The 21,950-nt window shown below is 55.1% G+C and overlaps 6 protein-coding genes across 6 annotated transcripts; 2 read left to right on the top strand and 4 right to left on the bottom strand.

The window, feature by feature from the left end:
- Positions 1–1,727: 1,727 nt before the first annotated feature.
- On the bottom strand, positions 1,728–3,398 carry W97_03963 (uncharacterized protein; the record flags this gene model as incomplete). The annotated part of the gene is made up of 4 exons (XM_007781857.1): positions 1,728–2,035; positions 2,095–2,169; positions 2,222–3,225; positions 3,286–3,398. The coding sequence occupies 4 exons, from the start codon at positions 3,396–3,398 to the stop codon at positions 1,728–1,730; spliced, it is 1,500 nt and encodes a 499-aa protein (XP_007780047.1).
- Positions 3,399–4,995: 1,597 nt separating this feature from the next.
- On the top strand, positions 4,996–6,693 carry W97_03964 (uncharacterized protein; the record flags this gene model as incomplete). Its single annotated transcript, XM_007781858.1, has 2 exons — positions 4,996–5,656; positions 5,747–6,693. 2 exons carry the CDS (start codon positions 4,996–4,998, stop codon positions 6,691–6,693), a joined length of 1,608 nt encoding a protein of 535 aa, XP_007780048.1.
- A 1,314-nt stretch (positions 6,694–8,007) lies between these two features.
- Positions 8,008–9,735, top strand: W97_03965 (agmatinase 1; the record flags this gene model as incomplete). Its single annotated transcript, XM_007781859.1, has 7 exons — positions 8,008–8,148; positions 8,204–8,300; positions 8,361–8,451; positions 8,517–8,600; positions 8,718–8,939; positions 9,033–9,343; positions 9,485–9,735. 7 exons carry the CDS (start codon positions 8,008–8,010, stop codon positions 9,733–9,735), a joined length of 1,197 nt encoding a protein of 398 aa, XP_007780049.1.
- Positions 9,736–10,948: 1,213 nt separating this feature from the next.
- On the bottom strand, positions 10,949–12,937 carry W97_03966 (uncharacterized protein; the record flags this gene model as incomplete). The annotated part of the gene is made up of 1 exon (XM_007781860.1): positions 10,949–12,937. The coding sequence occupies one exon, from the start codon at positions 12,935–12,937 to the stop codon at positions 10,949–10,951; it is 1,989 nt and encodes a 662-aa protein (XP_007780050.1).
- A 4,198-nt stretch (positions 12,938–17,135) lies between these two features.
- W97_03967 (uncharacterized protein) lies at positions 17,136–19,424 on the bottom strand (the record flags this gene model as incomplete). Its single annotated transcript, XM_007781861.1, has 6 exons — positions 17,136–17,187; positions 17,241–17,721; positions 17,776–18,298; positions 18,346–18,447; positions 18,500–18,677; positions 18,760–19,424. The coding sequence occupies 6 exons, from the start codon at positions 19,422–19,424 to the stop codon at positions 17,136–17,138; spliced, it is 2,001 nt and encodes a 666-aa protein (XP_007780051.1).
- A 1,416-nt stretch (positions 19,425–20,840) lies between these two features.
- On the bottom strand, positions 20,841–21,377 carry W97_03968 (uncharacterized protein; the record flags this gene model as incomplete). The annotated part of the gene is made up of 2 exons (XM_007781862.1): positions 20,841–21,076; positions 21,158–21,377. 2 exons carry the CDS (start codon positions 21,375–21,377, stop codon positions 20,841–20,843), a joined length of 456 nt encoding a protein of 151 aa, XP_007780052.1.
- Between the last annotated feature and the right edge of the window lie 573 nt (positions 21,378–21,950).

Consider the following 21,950-nt stretch of genomic DNA (forward strand, 5'->3'; position numbering starts at 1 on the left):
TCTCGGTCACATATTGCCGGCTCATCTCATTCAGCGCACGCTATCGCAGCGCCCGAACAAGAGACGCCGCGATGCGCCGACGGCACGAGGACTGCTCAAGAACACAGGTCCGGCTATGCAGGACGATGGCGTTCGTGTAGGCTGTTCTGCGGTATACAGGCTCCGCAGCACGGTTTGTTCCATGCTTTGGTACGGCGTTCGGCCCTGCATCGTTGGCCTGCCTTGCCAGAGCGTGGTGCACCGTTGACTGCGTGTGGAGATCTGACGGGATCGCGGCCGGGCTTGTTGGCTTGAGGGGTCCGGCGTCTGTGAAGTGGAAGAGTCGGTTGTGGTGAGTAATCTTGTGAGTCCCTCGTGTCGGTCTGTGCGAAGCGGACGGATAGGATCCGAGTTCGAGGGTGGAAGATTGACCGGGTCTGTTGCGCGCTGGTGGGAGGACGAATGACGGTGGGGTTTCGGACTGTGTAGTGGTGTAATACTAGGTTCTGAGGAAGACAGGTGTGGACTCTGCCCAAAGGGCGGGCTCTTGAGCGCCGGACGAGGGGTTTCTTCTGTCACTCTGAGATTTCGTCTGAGAGGGGAGCTCCTCTTACAACCTGGTCTTGTTGAGGGAGGAATGACTTTGAGCGGGGAATGAGAGGACCACTTCGATCTTTGTGTTGTCGCGCGCGAACTGTTGCTTTGACACTGCTAGGGTATAGTGAATGGAGAGGGTATGAAAATATGAGGGAGAAGTCATCCGAACTCGATCGTGTGACGTTTCCCGTATCTTACCGTTGGCCTGATTTCATCCCACGAAAAAAGGGATTTACTTGTTCATCCGCTGCAGAGTAGAGCAAGACACCACCCGGAGGATGGTGAAGGTTGAACTCGACGATAGCCTAGCTTTGGTGTAGTCGATGTAGTGATCTTACGACCGTGTACTTGGTGTCATCCAAGATGATCATTGCAACTCTCCCCAACAGTATATACCCATATCAAGCTGCGTACTCCCGGTAGGATGATATGAACCTTAGCTGTCGTCAAACGATGAAACTATCTGTGAACCCATCTGTAAGCTTCCCCGGAGTCATCACAGGCTCGACCCCGGTCTTGGCAGGAGGTTCAGCTCGCCGCTTGCAAGCCACTTTCCGGCATCCCGGCTGCCAGCAGGTGGTTGCCCCAGTACCGCGCGCAAAAGTTACACATAGCCGCGAAGGGAACCAGTGGTATAATCCCAAACCGTAAAAGTAGCCGACGGCATCTTTTACACATGTCACAAGTCGCGCTTCAGACAGCTTGACAGGTGCATGACACGCGCCATCTTAGTCGCAAACGTAAAATCTTCACGGATTTACCTAACGCGGCAAGGCTTGGCACCACCAACTCGTGGTACAATCTCGTAATAGTGCTCCATAGCTGAAGAAAAGAAACGACCAGTCCATAGCTAGCCGCGAGATGCTCTTGTGTAAAACTGCATCTGACAAAGGGAATGTGGTATATGACAAGCAACTGCCCGCTCCCGCCCGCGTGCGGGACGGGGCGTCTGAATCGCAATCGTCCAAAATCTTGCAGCAAAACGGCCACCGTTGAAAACCTTAAAGAGATGTCTGTACAGCTTCGGCACGTCCTACAACAAGTTACGAGCCAGTCATTCCTTCTGTGTTTGCCCGTCTTGCGTGGCGCGCTGAATTCTGTCGAAAGTCCACCAACCCAACCCTGATCTCATGTACACCCACCCGCTTATTCTAGATTATAGTATCGAACTCCGGGTTGACCCAGTTCGGAGTCCCATTCCTCGCCCTTAGCGCTGGGCCCCAGTAGTGCACAGCCGCAAGCGCCGGGACCGAGAAGGCGAACGTGATGATGCCCTGCGCAGCGAAAGTCCAGGTGAAGCCGCTGGCCTCGATCCAGGGCGCGATGAAGAAGGGGTTGACGAAGGCGGAGAAGTTGAGCAGGACGGCATAGAAGGTGATCATGGACATGGATTGCAGCGGGTAGCAGTCGACAACGTAGGCGGCGACGACGGTGTTGCCCGTTTGGATGCCGGCGGCGACTGTGGCAGGGGGTGTCAGCTGGACAAGCGAGGGGAGATAGGGGAAGAGGAAGGCTTACAGAGGAAGAAGGCGACTTGACCGACCATCCAGTGCCAAGCGCGGTCGACGGAGATGCCCCAGACGATGAGCCCGACTGCAAGGCGAGTCAGTATATGGTAGACCTGAGCGATGAACAGCGCACTTACTAGCACTCAGAAGCGCAGCCGGATACGCAAGCCAAAGCCTCATCTCCGCCACGCGAATGCCGCTGTTCTTCTTGCTCAGCCGCATTATGATCTTGTCGCTCAGCGCCCCAGACATGGCGAATTCCGCAACCAATGTCCCGAGGATGAGGCCGATGAACAGCAGACCCTGCTGCTGCGGCGTATACTGGATATATGCGACGGGCAGGAAAGTGATGACGGACAGGATCCACCAGTACCATCCGACGCAGTAGATCCCAATCGCAGCGGTGACGACGGTGAACCTGAACGTAAGGAAGAAGCGGACGAGCGAGTCCCAAGGCTTCGGGTGGCGCATACCTGGCACAGGCTTGAAGTTAATGTACGGCAGCTCCGTTGTGCGCGGGAGGTCAGTGTCCGAGGCTACGCTGGGCAGGGGATCCGTCTTCTCGATGTCCGCGACGGCGACGTTGCCGACGGTGTACGGCATGCGCGTGAGCATAGTGTTGCGCGGATACAGTGTCTCTGGCATGAAGAAGACCTCGGCGATAAGGATCACTCCGAAGAAGATTGCGGTCAGCCACTGGATCCAGGCGGACGACACCAGGTCAATGAAGCCACCGATGAGAGGACCAATCAGCAGACCGAGATCGATGGCCAGAACCCACAGGCCGATCTTCGCGCCTCGCTGGTACTCGAAGAAGCAGTCGTTGATAATTGCGAGACCGACCGTTGACGCCGGACTGACACCCAAGCCTTGGAAGAACCTTGCGGCCATGTATCCGCTGTAGGTTGGGGCTAATGCCGCGCCCACTGTGGAAGCAAGAGCAATTACTGTGCCCACAATGAAAACGACGCGCCGGCCATATATGTCTGCGAGTGAGGACCATATAAGCGGACCTACTGCGAGACCGAGCGCAGGGATGGCGACGGTCCAGTTCACCTGCGCGATGGAGAGGCCGTACTGTTCCTGCAACTCTGGGAAGGCAGGAACTGTTGTGGTTGTGATGTAGGTGAACATAAAGTACCTGGCAGGTACTGAGTCAGTTCTCTTGTGGCGCGATGCTGTCAGAGTGTGCGTAACCTACAGGGCCATGACCACAGCCAGGATGGCATGCTTCTTCAAGCTCGTCCAGTTCAAGGGATCCAGCGGGTCGCTGGTCGGCTGAGGGTGCAACCTGATCCCATCTTTCAGGACCATGGGAGGAAGGTCAACCTCGACGCCGGCGGGACCAGCATAGTTGCCGGGTTGTGTCTTCTTCTCTGATGTTGAGGGGGTGCTGCTGCCCTTCTCGCTGAGCTGGGTTGGATAGTCCGCCATGGCGTTTGTGTCAGAAAGGAATGCACGATAAGGGAATAAGAGGCAGTGGAAAGAGAAGGTGAAGCAGATCACGGGCGAGGCTTGAGTGTAACGAGTGACGACAGGCAGTCTTTCCTGCACGGAGTAGCACGATTAGTAGCGAGAGTGGCAGATATGGCTGCAGATTCACTGGCACACTGGCAGAGCACAGGAGCCCAAGTCACGCCAAAACAAAAAAAAAAAGGGAGACGATCTCGGCCGCCATCTGGGGTTGGGCGCCGTTGAGCGAAGGATGCCATCCCTCGCTCTGGCGCACATGGCTTGCAATTCCCTTCACGGCGGACAGTGCTTCGCATCTACAAGTTCGCTTGGGGTTAGAGTGAAGCCCAGTGTGAATTGAGCGTTGAAGCCGGGCTAGGGGACGAGATTGCTGCTGTGCCTGTGTGCCTCAGTTAGCGGTCGTCCAAGGGTTCCCTGTGAGTGGTTCGTGCTTATCGCAGCGGGACGGCCGTTCCCCGGGCAGCTCTGAGTGGCTGCTCGCCCGCGCTGCCGCGCCACGGGCTGGCCCAGTCGGCAGGCAGTCCCCTGCCCCGGAGGGCTAGCCGTCGCATCACACCCTCCGCACGGCAGCACCCAGCTTGGCTTTTGCACGATGGATCACTGGTGAGACCACCTGCACCTGCACACGCCCCTTCCTGCGTCTTCCGTGCGCCGGCCAGACGCCCTCCTGCTGCAAACACCAACAAAACCAAGTCGAAGGCCGAAAGCGAACCGCATTGCTGGGACACTCATCTTTCGGCACTGTAATTAGCCAAGATCGGGGTGGTTGTTGTTGCCACACCACTTCGAGAACGTTAAAAGGCGCCGCGTGTCATCCGAACATGTGCGCGGCATGCACACCGCCAGCGATTGAAGCGCCTGCTTTCCCAAGACGTAAGATCGCCTTGATATCGCGACACTCCTGATATGAATGCCGCAGATACACGGAAGTTTCTTGTACACGCTGCGGTCGCGTAACTGTTACTGCGTCCGTTTAGTCAACGAGATCCTCATCTCACAAGATAAGGATCACCAATCGATTCCCTTTCTTCCCTGCACTTTCTTTTGCTGCCCCTAACTTTCTCGTCCTTCGATCGAAGGCCTTGTTGCCCTGCAGCAGCCTGCAGCTTTAGTCTTCCTCTAGCAGTGCTCACCCCGGCTGTTGCGGTATGGCGCTGATATGGCTGCCTGCCATGCCTCCGCGCCTTCGCTTTGCGGTGCTTTTGCCCACATAGCGGGGCGTTGGGAATAAGGTGTCAATTCACCGTCTCTTCATTTCGAAGCCTGTGACTACTAGCACTGACTCAGGATCACTCCGGAAGTGCAATTGCTGGTTATGTGAATCAACTCTCTAGTCAAACCGCGTATCCTCTGATGCTCTCTCTACCACTTGTGATCTCGTTGTACGTCTAAGCCTCTCAAGCATTGGGCTCTCGAAACGCTTCTTCCATTGCCTGCCATGGAAAGTCGGCAAGACGACATTGCCAGCGCCAAATCATGGCTTCCCAACTTCCTTCGTGGAGACACAACCAAGAAGTCTTCCGACTCGGCCTCCTCTACCCCGCCCAATGAGGAGACTTCTCTTCTGCCCAAGCCCCAAGACGAGCAAGAGGAAGGAGAGGTCTACGAGCTCGAAGATGGCAACCAAAGCACCACCGCGCTCGTCCGCCGCGAGTTCTGGGTCCTCTTCAGAGGCTCCGTCCCTGTCATCCTCGCATACACCCTCCAAAACTCCCTGCAGACTGCGTCCGTCCTGATCGTCGGCCGACTATCCCCAGAGGCACTCGCGACGGCTGCCTTCTCGTACATGTTTGCCATGTCCACGGGATGGCTTATCGCGCTTGGTGGCACCACCGCCATCGACACTCTCGCGTCTGCTACGTTTACAGGAAGCAAAAACAAGCACGACCTAGGTGTCATATTGCAGCGGGCATTCATCGTGCTGGCACTCTTCTACGTCCCTGTTGCCCTCCTATGGATCTTCTCTGAGCCGGTCTTCAAGGCCCTTGGACAGGAGGCCTACATCGCACGCGACTCGGCCCGCTTCCTCTCCGTGCTGGTGCCCGGCGGGCTCGGGTACATCTACTTTGAGGCCCTGAAGAAGTATCTACAAGCACAAGGTACACGACCCCTGCCAATCACACCCCTTGGTTCATATTCCGTACATCCTCTGTATTAGACGTTCATAGAGCTTACACGTTACACTACAGAGATCATGCGCCCCGGAACCTATACCCTCTTAATAACCTCCCCCCTCAACGCAGGCCTCAACTACCTTCTCGTCTACACATTCGACTTCGGTCTCCTCGGCGCGCCCATCGCCACCGGCATATCCTACTGGCTCAGTTTCCTGCTCCTCCTCTTCTACACCCGCTTCGTTGCCGGCTTCGAATGCTGGGGCGGCTGGTCCCGCGCCTGCCTGCGCAACATGGGCACCTTTGCGCGCCTCGCCGCCCTCGGCATTGTCCACGTCGGCACCGAGTGGTGGGCCTTCGAGATCGTGGCGCTGGCTGCCGGCCGCCTGGGTACCATCCCCCTCGCCGCCCAGTCCGTCATCATGACTACTGATCAGGTGATGAATACGATTCCCTTCGGCATCGGCGTCGCGACTTCCAGCCGTGTGGGGAACCTGCTGGGCGCGCGCAATGCGAGGGGTGCGGCGCGCGCGGCGAACACGGCGGCATGGCTGAGCATGATCGCCGGCGTGGCCGTGCTGGCCGTGCTGATGGGCGTCAAGGACTTCTACGCGCGCATCTTCAACGATGATGTCCGCGTCGTCACACTCACAGCGCAGGTCATGCCCTACGTCGCGTTGTTCCAGATCGCGGACGGGCTAAACGGGTCGTGTGGCGGGGCGCTTAGGGGCATGGGGAGACAGCATATTGGCGCCGCGGTCAACATCGTGAGCTATTACTGCGGCGCGTTGCCGCTGGGAATATGGCTTGCGTTTCATGGGTGGGGGCTTGGAGGGCTGTGGGTCGGGCAGTGCATTGCGCTGTATTTGGTCGGGTTTATCGAGTGGGCGATCGTGGCATGGAGTGATTGGGAGTGGCAGGTTGAGAAGGCGTTTGAGAGGATGGATCACGATGAGCGCGCGGAGATTGGGGGGATGACAAGGGCGGTGGATGCGGCGGAGGACGATGGGAGGGTGGAGTAGACGTAGATGTGGAGGGATTTGCGTTTGGGGAGGGCCTTTTGCGGAGGGAGGCTTCGACACACGAGTGCGTTCAAGATGGACATGATGATGGATTGAATGGTATGGGATGACACGGCGCAACACTTAGAGATAGGGGCATCGGTAGACGACATCTTGGGCGTTCAAAATACTATTAACGAGACAACGACAAGGTAGATAAATAGATATGACAGCTCCTATCTCTTCCTGATTCTTTTCTTACGGAGTTCCTGCTATTTATTTCACACCGGCAGCTCCAATACGAAAAGACTACGCGCTTTATTTCATGAAGATAGTCTTCCAGCTGCTCTCAATGTCGATTGCCTCACGCTGCAGCACAAAAGTTTCCGATCCCTCATGCCTTCCCAGGCCCGGCGATCAGCAGCCCGCGCATCTGGTTCGCCACGCGAGGCTTCGATTGCGTGACGTTGACAGCTCGGTTCCGTTGCCAGCACGCAGCCCATCTGCAGCTGTTTGCTCGTGCGTCTACCCATGGAAGAGGGCCTTTAAGTGCACCTCAGCCTAGAGCACTTGTATCTCTAGATAAAACACCGGCTGGTCGCTCCACGCGTCTTCCGCGCCAGGAGGTAAATAGATGGTCGAACGAGTATATCACTCCACATACCTAACAGTAGCGGTCTTACGTACAAGGCGAGTACGTAAGAACTTGCGCCTTGAATCATGAACTGCAGCGGCCGCAGCGGTGGGAGGTGCACCAAGGGCGAGCTGCATCGGCTGCTTTCGAGATTGGGAATCGGACGTTGGATCGTCTGTGATATCGTTCGCAGGATGCAGCTGGCTTGCAGATAAGCCCGGCCGTTGTGTTTACGCAACAAAGCCCTAGCTTCTCATTGGCTTGCGGCTCCAGGGGCAGCTCGAGGACAGACGTCTCTGCGGTCTCTGCTGCAGCTCGAAGGAACGAGCTGTCCTGTTCCTTGTCGCCATGGCGGGGGAAGCAGTGTTAGCACCCTGGAGACGGCACTTGTGGAGCAGGACGACCATGCTGAGTTGATCGCGGCCAACCTTCCGGCCACTCCAATGGCGGTCACCAAGGCCGATGACAGACTTGGACAACGTCAGCCAGCTTCTGCGGCATGGTGGACAGACAGGGGAGAGCTTTGGATAGCTTGGGACGCGCACTTTAGGTAAGAAGAACAGGTCAAAATACTTTGGTGAAGGCCTAGTTGCTTTCTTCACGTCCGTTTATATCTCACTTCACTCTCTTCCTCCTCTTCTTTTTCTCACCCCAATTGCTCTTTTAAAGCTGCTGGAAGAAGACTACAAGCGGTAGCAATCATGTTGAAAGCATTCGCAGCTCTCGCAGCTGTTGTGGCTGGTGTCACTGCGCATGGTGATCACGATAAAGATCAAGCGCCCATCGAAGGCCCGCATAACGGCCTGTGGTACAACACTCTGCCTGGCGATGGCGGCACTCAAGTTTGTGGAACCAGTTCAGCCCACCACTGTGCACCCATTGACAGCAGCAAACCAGGCCGACTCCGTTTTCTCCGGCATCTCGACCTTTGGCCGCATAACGTACCATCCATGCCTCGCTAGCGACGCCGTCAAGTACGACATTGCCTTCATCGGTACGCTCTCTAGGCCCAGGCATGGAAACACAACCTCAGGCTAACGCGCTTCCCGTGCAGGCGCTCCCTTCGACACGGGCACTTCGTACCGTCCCGGCGCCCGCTTCGGGCCCAGCGGCATTAGACAAGGTTCTCGCCGCCTGAATCTCTAGTATGTCTGCCCAGAAAGCTTACTTTTGATTTGGGCGCATAAGGCTCACGCAAGGTTCGCTTCAGCGGTGGCTACAACGTCCCTCTGGCCGCCAACCCGTTCAACAGCTGGGCTACGGTGATCGATTGCGGTGATATTCCCGTGACTTCGTAGGTGTCCCCATTTTGCGGCTATCTTCAGCCGTGTGCGAGAACGAGCAGGCAGTGGCTTTTCAACCTTTGAAGCGGCTTGCTGGGTTAACATGTCCGGCTGACAACGGTGCATAGGTACGACAATGCCTACGCAATCAAGCAGATCGAGGAGGGCCACAACAGCATCCTGTCCCGCGCGCCCAAGACCGATGCCAGCAAAAAAGGCCCTTCCAAGAAGGGCAAGACGCTCCCGCGCGTCATCACCCTCGGCGGCGACCACACCATCACCCTGCCACTACTGCGAAGCATCAACCGGGAGTACGGACCTGTGAGCGTGATCCACTTTGACAGCCATCTGTGAGTCCCTACCCGCACCCCTCGCCATGTTCTAGCCCCCGAGCAAACCCGCTTCCGTAACCCCAAACCCACGCACAGCGCTAACCGACCCAGCGATACCTGGAAGCCCAAGGTGTTCGGCGGCGCGCCCAGCCACCAAGCCTCGATCAACCACGGGACGTACTTCTACCACGCGAGCCAAGAGGGCCTGCTGGCCAACGACTCGAACATCCACGCCGGCATCCGCACGACGCTGTCGGGCCTCTCGGACTATGAGAATGACGGGTACTGCGGCTTCGAGATTGTCGAGGCCCGCGAGATCGACACGATTGGCATGCACGGCATCATCAAGAAGATCAAGGATAGGGTCGGGACGGAGAAGCCGGTGTATTTGAGCATTGATATCGATACGCTGGATCCGGCTTGTAAGTTTTCTCGCTTCCTGACTTTCCCGTTCCACACCCTTCCTCTGCCCAAAAGTTAAAAACTAACCGCCGCCCCTGCCTCTGCCCCATAAAGCACCAAGAGGTAAGAATGCAGCTCCGTGACTAACACAATGCCCGCAGTCGCTCCCGCAACCGGCACCCCTGAGACCGGCGGCTGGTCAACCCGCGAGCTACGCACCATCATGCGCGGCCTGGAAGGCGTGAACCTGATTGCAGCCGACATCGTCGAGGTCGCGCCTGCGTACGACACCAACGCCGAGCACACCACCATGGCGGCCGCGGACATCCTGTACGAGGTCATGACGCTGATGGTCAAGAAGGGGCCGTTGAGTGGTATGGTTGCTGGCAAGGAGGAGGCAGAGGAGTTGTAAGTGGACTAGGAGTGATGGAAGGGGCGAATCAGGATTGATGGAAGGGGTGGATAAGGGGTGATAGATGGTGACTGCATGACGAAAACTGGCCGGGATTATGGAAAGAAGAACCAAAAGGGGCATGTATATAGGCTGGCGGGCGATGGTGATGAGGATATGATGGTCATGAGACGATGCAGATATGAACGGAAGAACAGAAAAACTGGCATCCCCGGACTCAAATATTTTCCGCACATGGAGCCGCTGTAAAGAGATTACTACCGTCTCACGTCACTGAGCTATAGACTTCCCCTCTCCACTGCCACCGCACAGCCATTTCGCTGCCCCCTTCCAGCCTGGATTGGATGCTTAGGAGTTTTAAGCAGTCGAGGTTGGTACACCAAGTGTTAGAGCTTAATGGGTAAAGCAATCAGCAATGTTCTACCTCAACCTGCAACATCGTATCTCAAGCCGTTATCAAATCCAATCATAGATTTTGATCTGAGGCTCTGGATTGAGAAATGACGATGGACTCCAAGGAAAGTTTCCCGTTTTGTTCCGCCTGAAGTCTAACAAAACCGCTCCAAGCAGTTATTTATTGCAACATCTTCTAACCTCTGCCACATACGGCCATAGATCACAGAATACTGGGCATCCCGTTCGCTCTGCCACTACATAAGCTTTGAATCGGTGGATTAGTAGTTAGGTGGGTGACCACTAGCGAATACCTGCTGCTGTATGTTTTTACCCTTTTGCTGCTGCTTCTTCTTCTGAACTTGGGCTATATCCGTAGAGATCCTTCAGAGGTAAACAGAAATCGGTGCTTTGTTTTCTGGGATTGGGGGCCACTGGATCAGGGGCTATGTTAGGGAGACCCAATCCTTCGATGATCCCTTGAACTAGTGAGATCGTCAAGGAAGGTCAAAGCAGGAAGGAATGAGCTTAGAAGGACGGAATCGATCCCCGCTGGATTAACATGGAATCCAAAATACGGGTTCACTTCACTTCTCTGGTTTCATCACCATAACGGAATTGTAGTGCACCACGGAAAGCCTTACTTTACTGAACGTTGAGTGGGATGTATCTTATTTAAGTACTAGATCAAGCGCCAACGCGCATACCATATACATGCAAGAGAACCAGAACCCAGCACCACCATGCACTCCCGCTGAACCGCTCACAATACCACACAGCAATGCCCGTCGCTACTTATGCTCACAAGGATACCTTCAGCTCAGATGACAATGTACTCCCCATCCGTCCGATCCATGGCCTTCCTCCATCTAAAAGCCTGCCTATTCCGCCTAGTGCCGTAGTCATAGAGAGCAGGGCCACCCACATCATCCTCCCTCCACGTCCTCTCCAGCACTTCGAGTCCACTAAGGTTATTGAAGAAACCGCTCTCCCTCTGGATCTCTACGCACCGCTGGCGCACGATAGATCTGTGCCCCTCATCCACACACTCCGTGCCAGTAATGAAGAGCGGCCACAGCAGGAACTTGTTCACGCAGCTCGTGACGCCGATCTGGGTAATATGGTACAGGGCCTGGGCGACCAGACTCTGGAAGTTGAGTGCGGAGGGCGGGAGAGAGGGGTGCGCGAGCCGCTCGATGTAGAGCAATGCGGAGAAGCGGAACGACTCGCTGATGTGCAGGAGATCGCACTGGCTTGGCGACAGTGCTGGAGGGGCAGCGGAGCATGAGAGCGGTGCCGGGGGCGGAGAGTCCATCTCCCACTCTTGAAGGCGGTCGCGGATGTCGCGCCATTCGGACCAGAACTCGTGGCGGAGGTCGACGTTGGAGGTGAGCTCTATGGCAGGAGGTGACTCGGTGATAGGTGTGCCCCAGCCGTTGCCATCGAGGCGGCTGTAGTTGATGCTGAAGAAGTCGTTCCCATTCTTGGGCAAAGGGCTTGGCCGCGGTGGGCTCGGCCGAGGCGTCCTGTCATTCTGCTCGCGGACAGGCCTGTTCTGGCTGAGAAGGTTCAAGCGCCCCAGCCGAGCAATCAACTTGAAGAGACGTCCTTCGCAGCCTGCCAGATGCTCCAGCGCTCCCAGATTCGCCGACAGGTCCCGCATATCGAGCGAGTCTCCGGAGAGCTGCATCTCGCGGTCGTTTACCGTCGATGTCATGACGTCGAACCAGGTAAAGAACATTTCGACCCAGCCCAGGAATCCGGATTGCACGCGGCGGTCACGCATGCTCAGGAGCTTTTGCACGCCTGCGAGCTGCGTCTTGAATTTCGTGAAGCCACTGTCACAGACGTGGAACAGGCACAAGATCAACACCGTCGCCAGGACGGAGTCGTCCTTGGCTTTGACCGGGTCCGCAAGCTGGGAGTTGAGGAGTTGGATAGAGGTGAGCTTATAGCTTTGTTCTTCCGGACCCGGTTCGCCGTGAACCGCTTGGAACTCTTCGTTAGTGAGCGCTGGGGAGGCGAGTTGAGGGATGTTCGGGCTCTGTATCTGCTGAGTTCTTTGGCCGCTTCTCATGCGTATGTTATTGGTCGAAAGAGCTGCAATAGCATTTTGTAAGCTTTCGCTGCCCATTGCCAGATGTAAGACATGCATTCGGTAGGGGTTGCTAGGTCCGTCGAAAGCTACAAGCACAGGGCAGATGGCCTTGTCGTAGTAATCAAACAGATACTGCATCCGATGCGAGATTTGACGCACCTGTGCTGGATAAAGGCTCCGGGGGATTGAAGCGTTTGAAGCAAGAGAAGGGTCCACAACCTCATAGTTCTGCTCTGTGGAGAAGTTGTAAGGATACGCTGGCTCTGGAAGACTACCTGAACCGACGGAGATCTCGCCGTTGTAGAAAATTTCCGAGAAACCGGCAGGGTTGAAGGAGATCGGCTCAACAATCTCGTAGTCGTCAAGCTCATTCCGGTTGCTGTGCTCCGAGCGCATGCTGGAGCTCATCTCGTCGGTAGGCATTGGATACGAACGAGGAGCTCCTTGAAAATCGGGGCTTTCGGTAGAGCTTGCAGAACCCCAGTAACTGTTGAAGGGGTCGGCATATTGGGTGGCATGTGGCTCAGTAAATGGATATTCGTCTGGCGTTTGCGGAAATTCATATGGAGAGGGATAATCGCTATCACTGAACGTACTCAGCGAGCCGGTCGACGCGGACAAAGCAGCATCGTCATAGAAGGGTGCCAGCGATGTCTGTAACCGTTGCAAGGGACTCGGATGCAAGAGTGGACGACTAGGGCCGCATGCCATCCGATTGTTGTAGTCTACATGCTCTCGAAAAGCAGGTACATGCCACCCCAGCTGCGATGCGGACGGCGACGGTATCGAGATGGGACTCGTACAGCTATTATGGGGGTTTCTGTGTATAGCTTCCGGTATATCTCTGAGGTGCGAGGACGGTAGATACGGAACATCGGGTACGCGGGGTCCCTCTGCAACTGGTGATGGCCGTGATGCGCTGCGCGGAGCACTGCCACCCGCAGATGCTGAACGCCGTTTTGGTTCCCGGATTGTGGCTGATGGGTTCGATGGCGACTTTGGTACCGGCAAGGAAAGACCTCGTAGCTTTCCACGGCTGGCGACACCCACCCCCCACGTCAACGTCGTGCGGTATCCAGAGCATTCTTTCCCCAACTCTATGCACGGTGTGCAATATGGTCTTCTTCTATCACATTTTGTTTGACGTTTACGGCATGTGAAGCAGTCCTCGGTGGCCCCGGCAGCCGGAGCTCTCCTGCGCCGCTTCCGCGGTACTGGCGACTGACCGGCGTCGAGTTGGGGACTCTCCAGGGCAGGGTTAGGTTCCGAAGACATAGTAAGGATTCGGGCGACAACAAGAAGGATCTCTACCCCGACGCAGACGGTAGTGACAGAAAAGTAATACGTGGAAGAACAAAACTTCGAAGACAGACGATCGACATTGATATTGGAACGGAGCGCTCCTTATTGTAGGCAATATTTGGGTGCGGGAGGCGGAATGCTCTCCAGATAAGATGACCGCTAATAGCAGAGCATCCCACACGCGCCAAGGGGTAGCGGCTGGCGATACCGCGGTAGACTGGCTAGGTAGAGCAGACCTGAAAATGGCGGCGTGTAGACTTGCACATGAAAGCGGCGTCTGGGAACGAGAGACGAGGAGACTGAACCCCTAAGCTTTCTGCAAGAACCTCTAGTGGCGTCAATGCTGCCAACCAGCCTTTGAAGATGTCAACCCCACACGTTGCGGCAGACCCTTGGTGGTCAGCGGCCGCGGGTCTTGAAAGGGTTACATCGCTCTGTCCGATCCAAGCAAACTGCTGCATTGAAAAGTGCATGGAAGAGTCGATGACCGAAGCGTGCAGGCTAAATGCTGCGCGCCACTACCTACTCACCAATCAGACAATCCATAAGCTAAATGGGCCGGCTGACCACGGACGCTGATTTCGATGAGACGTGAGTATCCTGGTCGTCCAGGGACCAGCTAATGGACGTCAGCCAGGAACGCCAAAATTCTTCACGCATCCGTCCTCGAGGACATGAAGCGGCCAACCAGCGGATGCTGATTCTCAGCCACCCGCTGGGATGAAAGGGAATTTGACGTGTGGGAGAGCTTGTCTCGGGCGATGCTAACCGGAAAAGGATACGATCCCGTTGGGCGTGGACAGCAAGCTCGCGCCCGATGCAACCGAAGCCGTTGGAAGCGCCACGGAAGGCTGCAAAGAAGCATTTGGTGCCTTTCTAGTCGCCTTCTATCGAGATAGCCAGGATAGCCGCCAGCCATGGGGCGCTCCGCCAAGTAAGGGCCTCGGATAGGTTACGTAAGGCCACCACCTCTCCACACATAAACGGTCTTCCCCGTGAGAAAATGAGGGGAAGGGACGTGAGAAGGCCGTCAGAAAGACAGAATCCGGGGCACGAGGCCTGCGGCCATTCGGAGGACCTGCAGATCTTTGTGGAGAGCGGAGGTGGTGCGCTTGGCGATCCAGAGTTGCTTGAAGAAGCCATAATGTCGGTTACAAGCACTGCCGCTTCAACATCTGCGAAGATCCCGCAAATTTGCGGCCGACCGCCCGTCTGCATCGGTGCTGGATTGACATTCCCAGCACTCTGGATCCATCAGAGATAACGCATCTTGCTCGCGCAGGGGGTGACGAGCGTTGTGAAGATCCCCCCACGCTGTATCACAGCGGCCTCAAAGGCATGTCCGGAGGTCGCCTTCTGACGTCCACTTACGCGCATGCAGATATCTTGGACAACTCTTCAGCGCTGTGTGCAAGGCAGAGGTCCAGTTTCCCAAGCTTGCCCTGGCAGGCTTTGATCTTCTGACACTGCAGCATAGCCTCAGCACCGTCTCCGCCGTTATGCAGAGAGCGCATCGTGCAGTCGACGGGCTGTCATAAGAGAAGGCATGCAAGAGCGCCATGGCAGCCGGCTGGCACTTGCTCTGAAACATCATGCACACCCGGAGCTTCGTTTGTGGCTTCCAGAAAGCGACTATGGATCGGGCCTTGCTGGTCTTGTTGTTCTGCTCCGGCCGATGAAAGCCGCTACTGGCCCCAGAGACGAGAAACGACGCGAGTCAATAATCTGTGCTTTGTGGATGTTTTGATGCATGAGCTCACCGACCGTTGCTCGAAGCGAGCAGAAGACGTCAGTCCTGTCATCTATTGGCAGGCCTCGTTTTGGACGGCTTCTCTGAGGAAGGTATCCATGATTCCTTACGTGCGGAGATGCACAGCGTCGTGTAGTCCCGGGTTAATAGCAGGTAAGCTCGACCACGTTAATACCATCGATCTTGAGCCTCGCGAAATCAACGGTCGCCAGCCTTTCGTCATTACCGGCGCTTTGGTAAATCGGTGCTGCAAGCTGTTAACCGAGTGTGTCGTGTGTTGGCCTGCATTCTAGGGACCAGGAGTAGCATCGAAGGAAAAGATCAGATGACCTCCACGTGACCCAGTTTTTTCGTTCACTACTGTGCCTGCCTACAGGCGAAGCAAATACGCTCACAACTGGACACCTGACAGACTGCTTTTAGCACGCTGCAACTACAGCTGAACCCCGCATACAAGGGTTCAACACGCGATCTTGCTCGGCAGCGGCCGTTCTACAGATTAATTCAGGGCCCATTGCGCTATGCTCCCGCAGTCCACCAACCCTACGACCAAACCGGAAGGCCCTGAAGGGAGGAAGGAAGATCCAGAGCTTCTTCAGCCTTGTTCGATTGAGTGACTCAACGTCCAAGGCTCAATACGTTAAAACCGTTGCTCATCATGCGTCCGCTCTGAACCGATCTGAGTGGGCAACGGTTTGCTGTATGGAGCCTAGATATATTGAATTTGCATCTCACCGTTCAAGTTACAGCTTTCCCCGAAGATGAGGCGCAGTTCGTAAGTGCGAATGCAAAGGCGTCTATCTTCGGCGCCAATTTTGGGGCTCCGCTCCACATAAGCTGAGAGCTGTCGGCTCGCCCTCAGAATACTGGAGAAGTGCTATCCTAGACTACTTCTGATGGGCGAGTGCTTTGCTCATGTGATGTTTAGCAATTCACACCTCGCCTAAGGCGTTCTGCATCACGACATTTTGCGCGATTTTGAAAGCCGAAAGGGAAGCCTAGCAAGCTACAGTCTTTCCAAAAGTCCGGGGGTCTTAGTGTCTGGTGCCATACGATTACACTAACTATATGCTTAGTAGAAAAACTAAAAGCCTTACCTTATGCAGCCCGCTGGACTTGTAACAATCTCTGACTCTCTCGCAGCACGAGGTAGTGATGATTGCGGACGTTGTTGGACTCTCCTATCATCGGAGCCAATAATCCGACTTCGTTCGAACCTATCGCAACCAATAGCCACGCGTATTGAACAATACTTTTTTAAATTCTCTCATCCGTATCTACTAATATAATCCCGATGCCCTCCCAGCCAATCCAGCCCGTATCCACCTCTATGCCGACGGCCCTAAACCACAGCGACCCAGAACCCTCTCGAAGCACTAAAACAAGCCTGGCCGCAAATCCTACGATGGAAGAAAGTAAGACGAGGAAAAAAAAAGCCCGCTCCCAAAATCTGCAACATGGTGCCTCCGTGCTTACAGAGCAATGACAGGCGGATCGCCGGGTGGGATGCTCCAAAATGTACAGTCAGAGAAGAGGAAACGTGGTATAAACATTCGCGTCGGGTAAGCGCGAGACAGCGACCAAGAGACGGACTTGCGAGGCTTGCGAGGAGAAACAACAAGCGGCCAAAAGAATGAACGGGTTCGAAAGCGAAAAATAACCAACACCAGAAGACGACCCTGAACAGGAGGACACCAACGCCGTAGTATATGCATATCTAGAACCAAGAGACGTAAGCTACATGGCCTAGCGCCGATGCGTAATTATTTTGGGGTTCGCTGCCGTGACTACATTATTGTATGGAACGAAGAGCGTAAGGAGGAGTGCGAACGTCGAAACTGGGTTGAAACACTAGACTTAGCAACCATCAACGTAGGAGTTCGAGGGCCACTCGTATCCGGTTTGTTCCCTGGATGCAAGTTAGTACTCCGCAGCTTCCAAAACAACGAATGTGAGACGTACCAAAGCGTCATGTTGGGGTTGGCGTATGGCTCGGGGTGTTTTGCAATGTAATCGGTGGTAGGAAAACCAGGCGGATCGCAGGTCACCATCTCGTTGTCCTCGTCCTGGTAAATGCGAATGTAGTCGATTCGCATTGTCGCCGGCATGAGTGTAGCGAGACCCGTTAAATTGAGCGGCGCGAAACTGTTCGACATGCCGAAGTTGGCAATGACAGTCATAGGTTCCTCCGGTATGGTCCTCTGTCCGATATTGCCGTTTGCTCGGAGTGCTCGGCCATCCAGGGTGAAGGTAGCCTCCTCACCCACGTACCAGGTGACATAACCATCAGCGCCGGGTTCGTATTCGAATGAGTATGTCTGGTAAGCGTTGCCATCGTACCAATCGTTGTTCAAGTGAGTGAGACCGGAAATGGCTTGTTGGAAGGGGCCACCGGCGTAAGTATTGATATGGGTGACGCGGTTGTCGTATAACTCGAAGTAATCTAGGAATCGTCAGAACTGCCGGAAAACAATAAATTTGGCAAGTGTTGACATACCATAATCGGGCTGATACCACATGTCGAACGGCGCAATCTGACAACTCTGTGACACTACACCGATAGCCGCCTTATCCGGAGGATCCAAGAAATCAACCGTAGCTTCCAGGGCATCGATTTCTGGCGCGCTCCGGGACTTGCCAGCACTTGGATGGTCTTGGCCTTTGCAGGTGCAAGCCGGAAGCCTCATCCCCGGCAGGTAACTCAACCCATCGGTCGAGCTTTGGTTTTTAGTGATGCCCGCGTCGCATTCGTGGTGGTAGCTGTAGGGCCACATGCCGTCTGTAGTCGCCAAATATCCAGGTCTGCCGAGGTTACCCATTGTCCAGAAACCAGGCCAGAATCCGGTAGTGTCGCCCCGCCCAGGAAGCGATATACTGGCTTCTACGTGTCCGCCCTTGAAGCACATCTTGTTCCATGACTGCAACATGCCGGAGCGGTAGTTGAGACCGTGATTCTGAAAAGCGTCGAACTTGATGTTGAGTACACCGTCTCGAGTTACCAGAGCATCCGGATCGTACCACTGCGGAGTGTTAGATCCAGCATTGTAAATTGCATATTTGATCTTACCTCCACATCCTGTGTCGCACCATACCAGATATCTACACCCTGCCAATAAGTATCATCGCCATCGTAGAACGTGCGCCCATCCGTGTTGAATTCGTCCGAAAACTTCAAACGTGTAAGCCAACGTCCTTCTCATCAGAATACCGGAACAACATACCACAAGGACTTGCTTCTTGCCCTTGAATGTCTTCCTTGACTTGACCGAGTCCGGTGTGTCTGGGTCAATAAGACCTGATCGGATGTTCTTGAAATGTGATATTGGCCCGACGTCTATGCAATTCGGATTGGATGAGCAAGACTTGCCGACCGGGTCGACAATCTTCTGCACGAAGGTCCTGTTGAAGGAGAGTAAGTAGAAGTCCGGCCGGCCCATAGCCCTGCAAGCTCGGGCAGAGAGTGAGCTGGGGGTTCACATACAAGATCGGGTATCCGATAAATAAGACCAGTATACCCAGGGTTATGAACGCCAGGCCGCCGATATTGACTAAGCCGCGCTTGGTAAAGATGTCGCACTCTCGCTTCTCCTTTTCATTCGGGTCCGGGTTATGCAGCCAATCGTCTTTCTCGACATCTTCAGGGAACAAGAGCAGGCCAGCGGACGGCAGAATGTTATATTTCTCCGACACTGTCTGCGTATTCACACCTTCATCGTCGCTTCCCGCTCTCGACGGTGCTCTCGAGTCGTCGAAGGGCGACACAAAAGGCCCCATCCGGCTGTCTCGACTTCCAGCAGATTCCGAGCTCCAACTTGTGCGTCGTGAAGAGAAGCCAGACGGCGACCGCATGGGTGAATCATCATCGCGGAATCGTCTTGTCTTGATTTTCTTCGGCGGTATTAGCAACTCTGCAGACTCGGCGACATGGCCGGGTTGGTGGTATAGCGAGTTTTGTGATTTCTCTCTCCGTAATGAAGGAGCAGTGCCGGGCCTCTGGGGTATTAACGATCTGGACGATGGTTGTCGCGATGTCTGTGGCCGCTCTGCTGGGTCGTTCGCCAGGATGTTATCGCTGCCGGAGTTGAGTCGGATGTGTGGAGTTGCACCGCTCCGCCCAGGCGGCGGCGAAGACGGCGGCGAGGACATGGCGGAGGAAGGGTGTAAAGCGAGTGTTTCTACAGCCCTGCAGCTGTGATAACGAGTTGTCGCAGGGAGTAGGGAGAGCTGTGGTTGTTCGACCGCAGGAGTGGGCAGTCCAGTGTCCGCCGCTTTGTCTCTTCTCTGGATGGATGCGAGTTGAGAGCGGTCGTCAGCTGGTGTAGATTCGCGCCTGTGTGTTGTAACAATGCAAAGGAGATGGAGTTGTCGAGGTGGAAGGCGATTACGCGGTAGGTGCAGGGGGCGAAGAGGTTGGCGAGGAAATGGCCGGCGCCGGGGGAGTCGATGGCTTGTGGGAATGAATGTGAGCGATCAGACGATCAACAAAAAACCCGAGAGGACAATGCCGCTGGCCGACAGTTGAGCGTCTTTTCCACAGCTCCTCGTCGCAAGACGTCAAGCAGAACGAGGAGCCAAAAGCACGAGGGCGACGAGGCAAAATTGCACAGCGTTCCTGCCAAGATCCCATCCAGGGGACTGCAAATCAACAATCGCCCCCAACGTCCCGGTGGCTCTCCGGCCTTGGGGGCTCTTCGAAGAGGCGGCAAGCGCCGCCCGAAGCCAGCAAGGCCCGCTAGGCCAGCTAAAAATAATTGGCCCATCAAGATGTCACTGCGGCTCTTCTGAAAGCTCTAACAACCTGGGTAATCTCCATCTACAGGTATTCTGCGCCGGTTGAAGAGCAGAGGAGACGGGCTGGCGGTGGGAAGTTACATAGGAGTTGGCAGGACAGCAGCGAAGTGCATGCATCTGCTCCGGCGGGACACTGCTAAGGTACGAGGATACTTATCTAGTCCATTGGCTGTCATTGCACTACTGATATTTACAAGCAGCCAAGTCACGTTAGTCAGGTGCTCGGCGCAGCTGAAAGCGCGACTCCTGGAAAGGCCTCCTATCGAGCTGTTCATTACCGTCTCTTTTCTCTGGAATTCCTTGCTCTAGTCATCACAACATCAAGCTCATGTGATGGTCTTGCATAGACGATCGTCAAGAGACGAGAAAGTAGAGAGCAATTGGGGAGGCAGTTTTATAAAAATCAATACTCTAGCTAAGATCTCGTTATGGCTCGCACCAGTCTGAGTGCATCCTGTCGATACCCTACAGCAGTAATCAGACTCGGTTTGCTTAGAAAGGAGGGCCTTGTTGAATATCCTAAGCATCGTAAATGTACCTTTTGGTAGAGCGGGCAGCTTATCTATCAATCTCCCACATGACGATATCCGGTAGTCGAGACATCGAGTACATTCTGGTTTTAGAGCAAGATTCGTTCTTCTTTACGCTATCTAGGGTGTTGTGATGTGTCACTCTACCAAGTGGGTATAGGTATATATGATATCTAAGGCAGCTTGTTGTTCGGTCTTCGCCCTCAATCACTTTTTCCGTGCAGCGTCCCGCACAGTCTGCTCAGGACTCCACGGCGAGAGCCTTGAGCCCGACTATCTTCCCTCCCTTCTTGTCCAGGCCGATGATGTAGTATTCCACCCTCGTGGTGCCATGCTCTGCCCTGAAGAACGCCACGTCGCCGCCGCCCGCCTGCTTCACCGCATCAACAACCGTTGTGTATTGACCTTGAGGATCGAACTCCTTCTGGCTGATAGTGGCGAAATCTCCGTCGTAGCCTATGAGTCGTGCGAGTTCGTCTGTAGATGACAGCTTAGTTAGCGATACAACCGAGGTCGAGTAGGAGTTCTTGTATGAAAGAGAACACACCGATCACTCACCACTCGAAGGAAGCCCATCCCCATCCCACTTCAAGCTGACCGGCTCAAACGGCTCGTCGGCATCGGAGACGTAGTACTCCTCGACATCCAGCAATGACGGTGGGATCTCCGTGTCCACAGCTCTTGCTCTGACTGTCTTTGATTGCGTCGAGGCTCTCTTTGAACCTGTATCTTGGTTTGCCTTTTCGAGGAAGCTGGCGTAGTCTTCGTCGGCGGCCATTGTGGTAGATCTGTGAAGTTGTCGGTGTGGGATGTAGGTCGCGGTCGCAATCGCTATTGGTGGTGGTGCGTGTATCGTGAAGGGGGTGCGGTTGGGAAGATGCTGGGGAGGACCTGCGGCTGCAGTTTTTCCTTGTAGGCTCTGTAAACGGAGCTTGCGAGTGGCTGGTTTAGTTTCGGTGAGTTGCAGAGGGGCACAGCGCAGTCTGCGGGCGGAGGCGTATGTCATGCGGTGGAACTTGGGACGAAGTGGGTCGCTGTATTGGGTATGAGGTTGTTGCGGAGGCCACAGCAGATACTTGGACGAATCTGGAATTTGTTACCGGGCATGAGCAGTATGCTGCGACTGTGATTCTACACGCCCTATCGTCAGGACCCCGCCAATCCCACGCTTTGGGTCTGTTCTACGTCATACATCGCGAGATCACATCACGTGACTGGCTCTCAGGGTACACTTGTGGACCATGTTCAACCTTCACTAAGGGTCATCCTTCTTGGACATGCCTACTGTAGACAATGAAGACGGGAGCCTTCTTGATTCACATGACAGCTCACCCTAATGACCTGTTGCCAT

This window comes from Coniosporium apollinis (assembly GCF_000281105.1).
Source record: "Coniosporium apollinis CBS 100218 chromosome Unknown supercont1.17, whole genome shotgun sequence".
In the NCBI taxonomy this organism is placed as follows: Eukaryota; Fungi; Ascomycota; class Dothideomycetes; genus Coniosporium; species Coniosporium apollinis.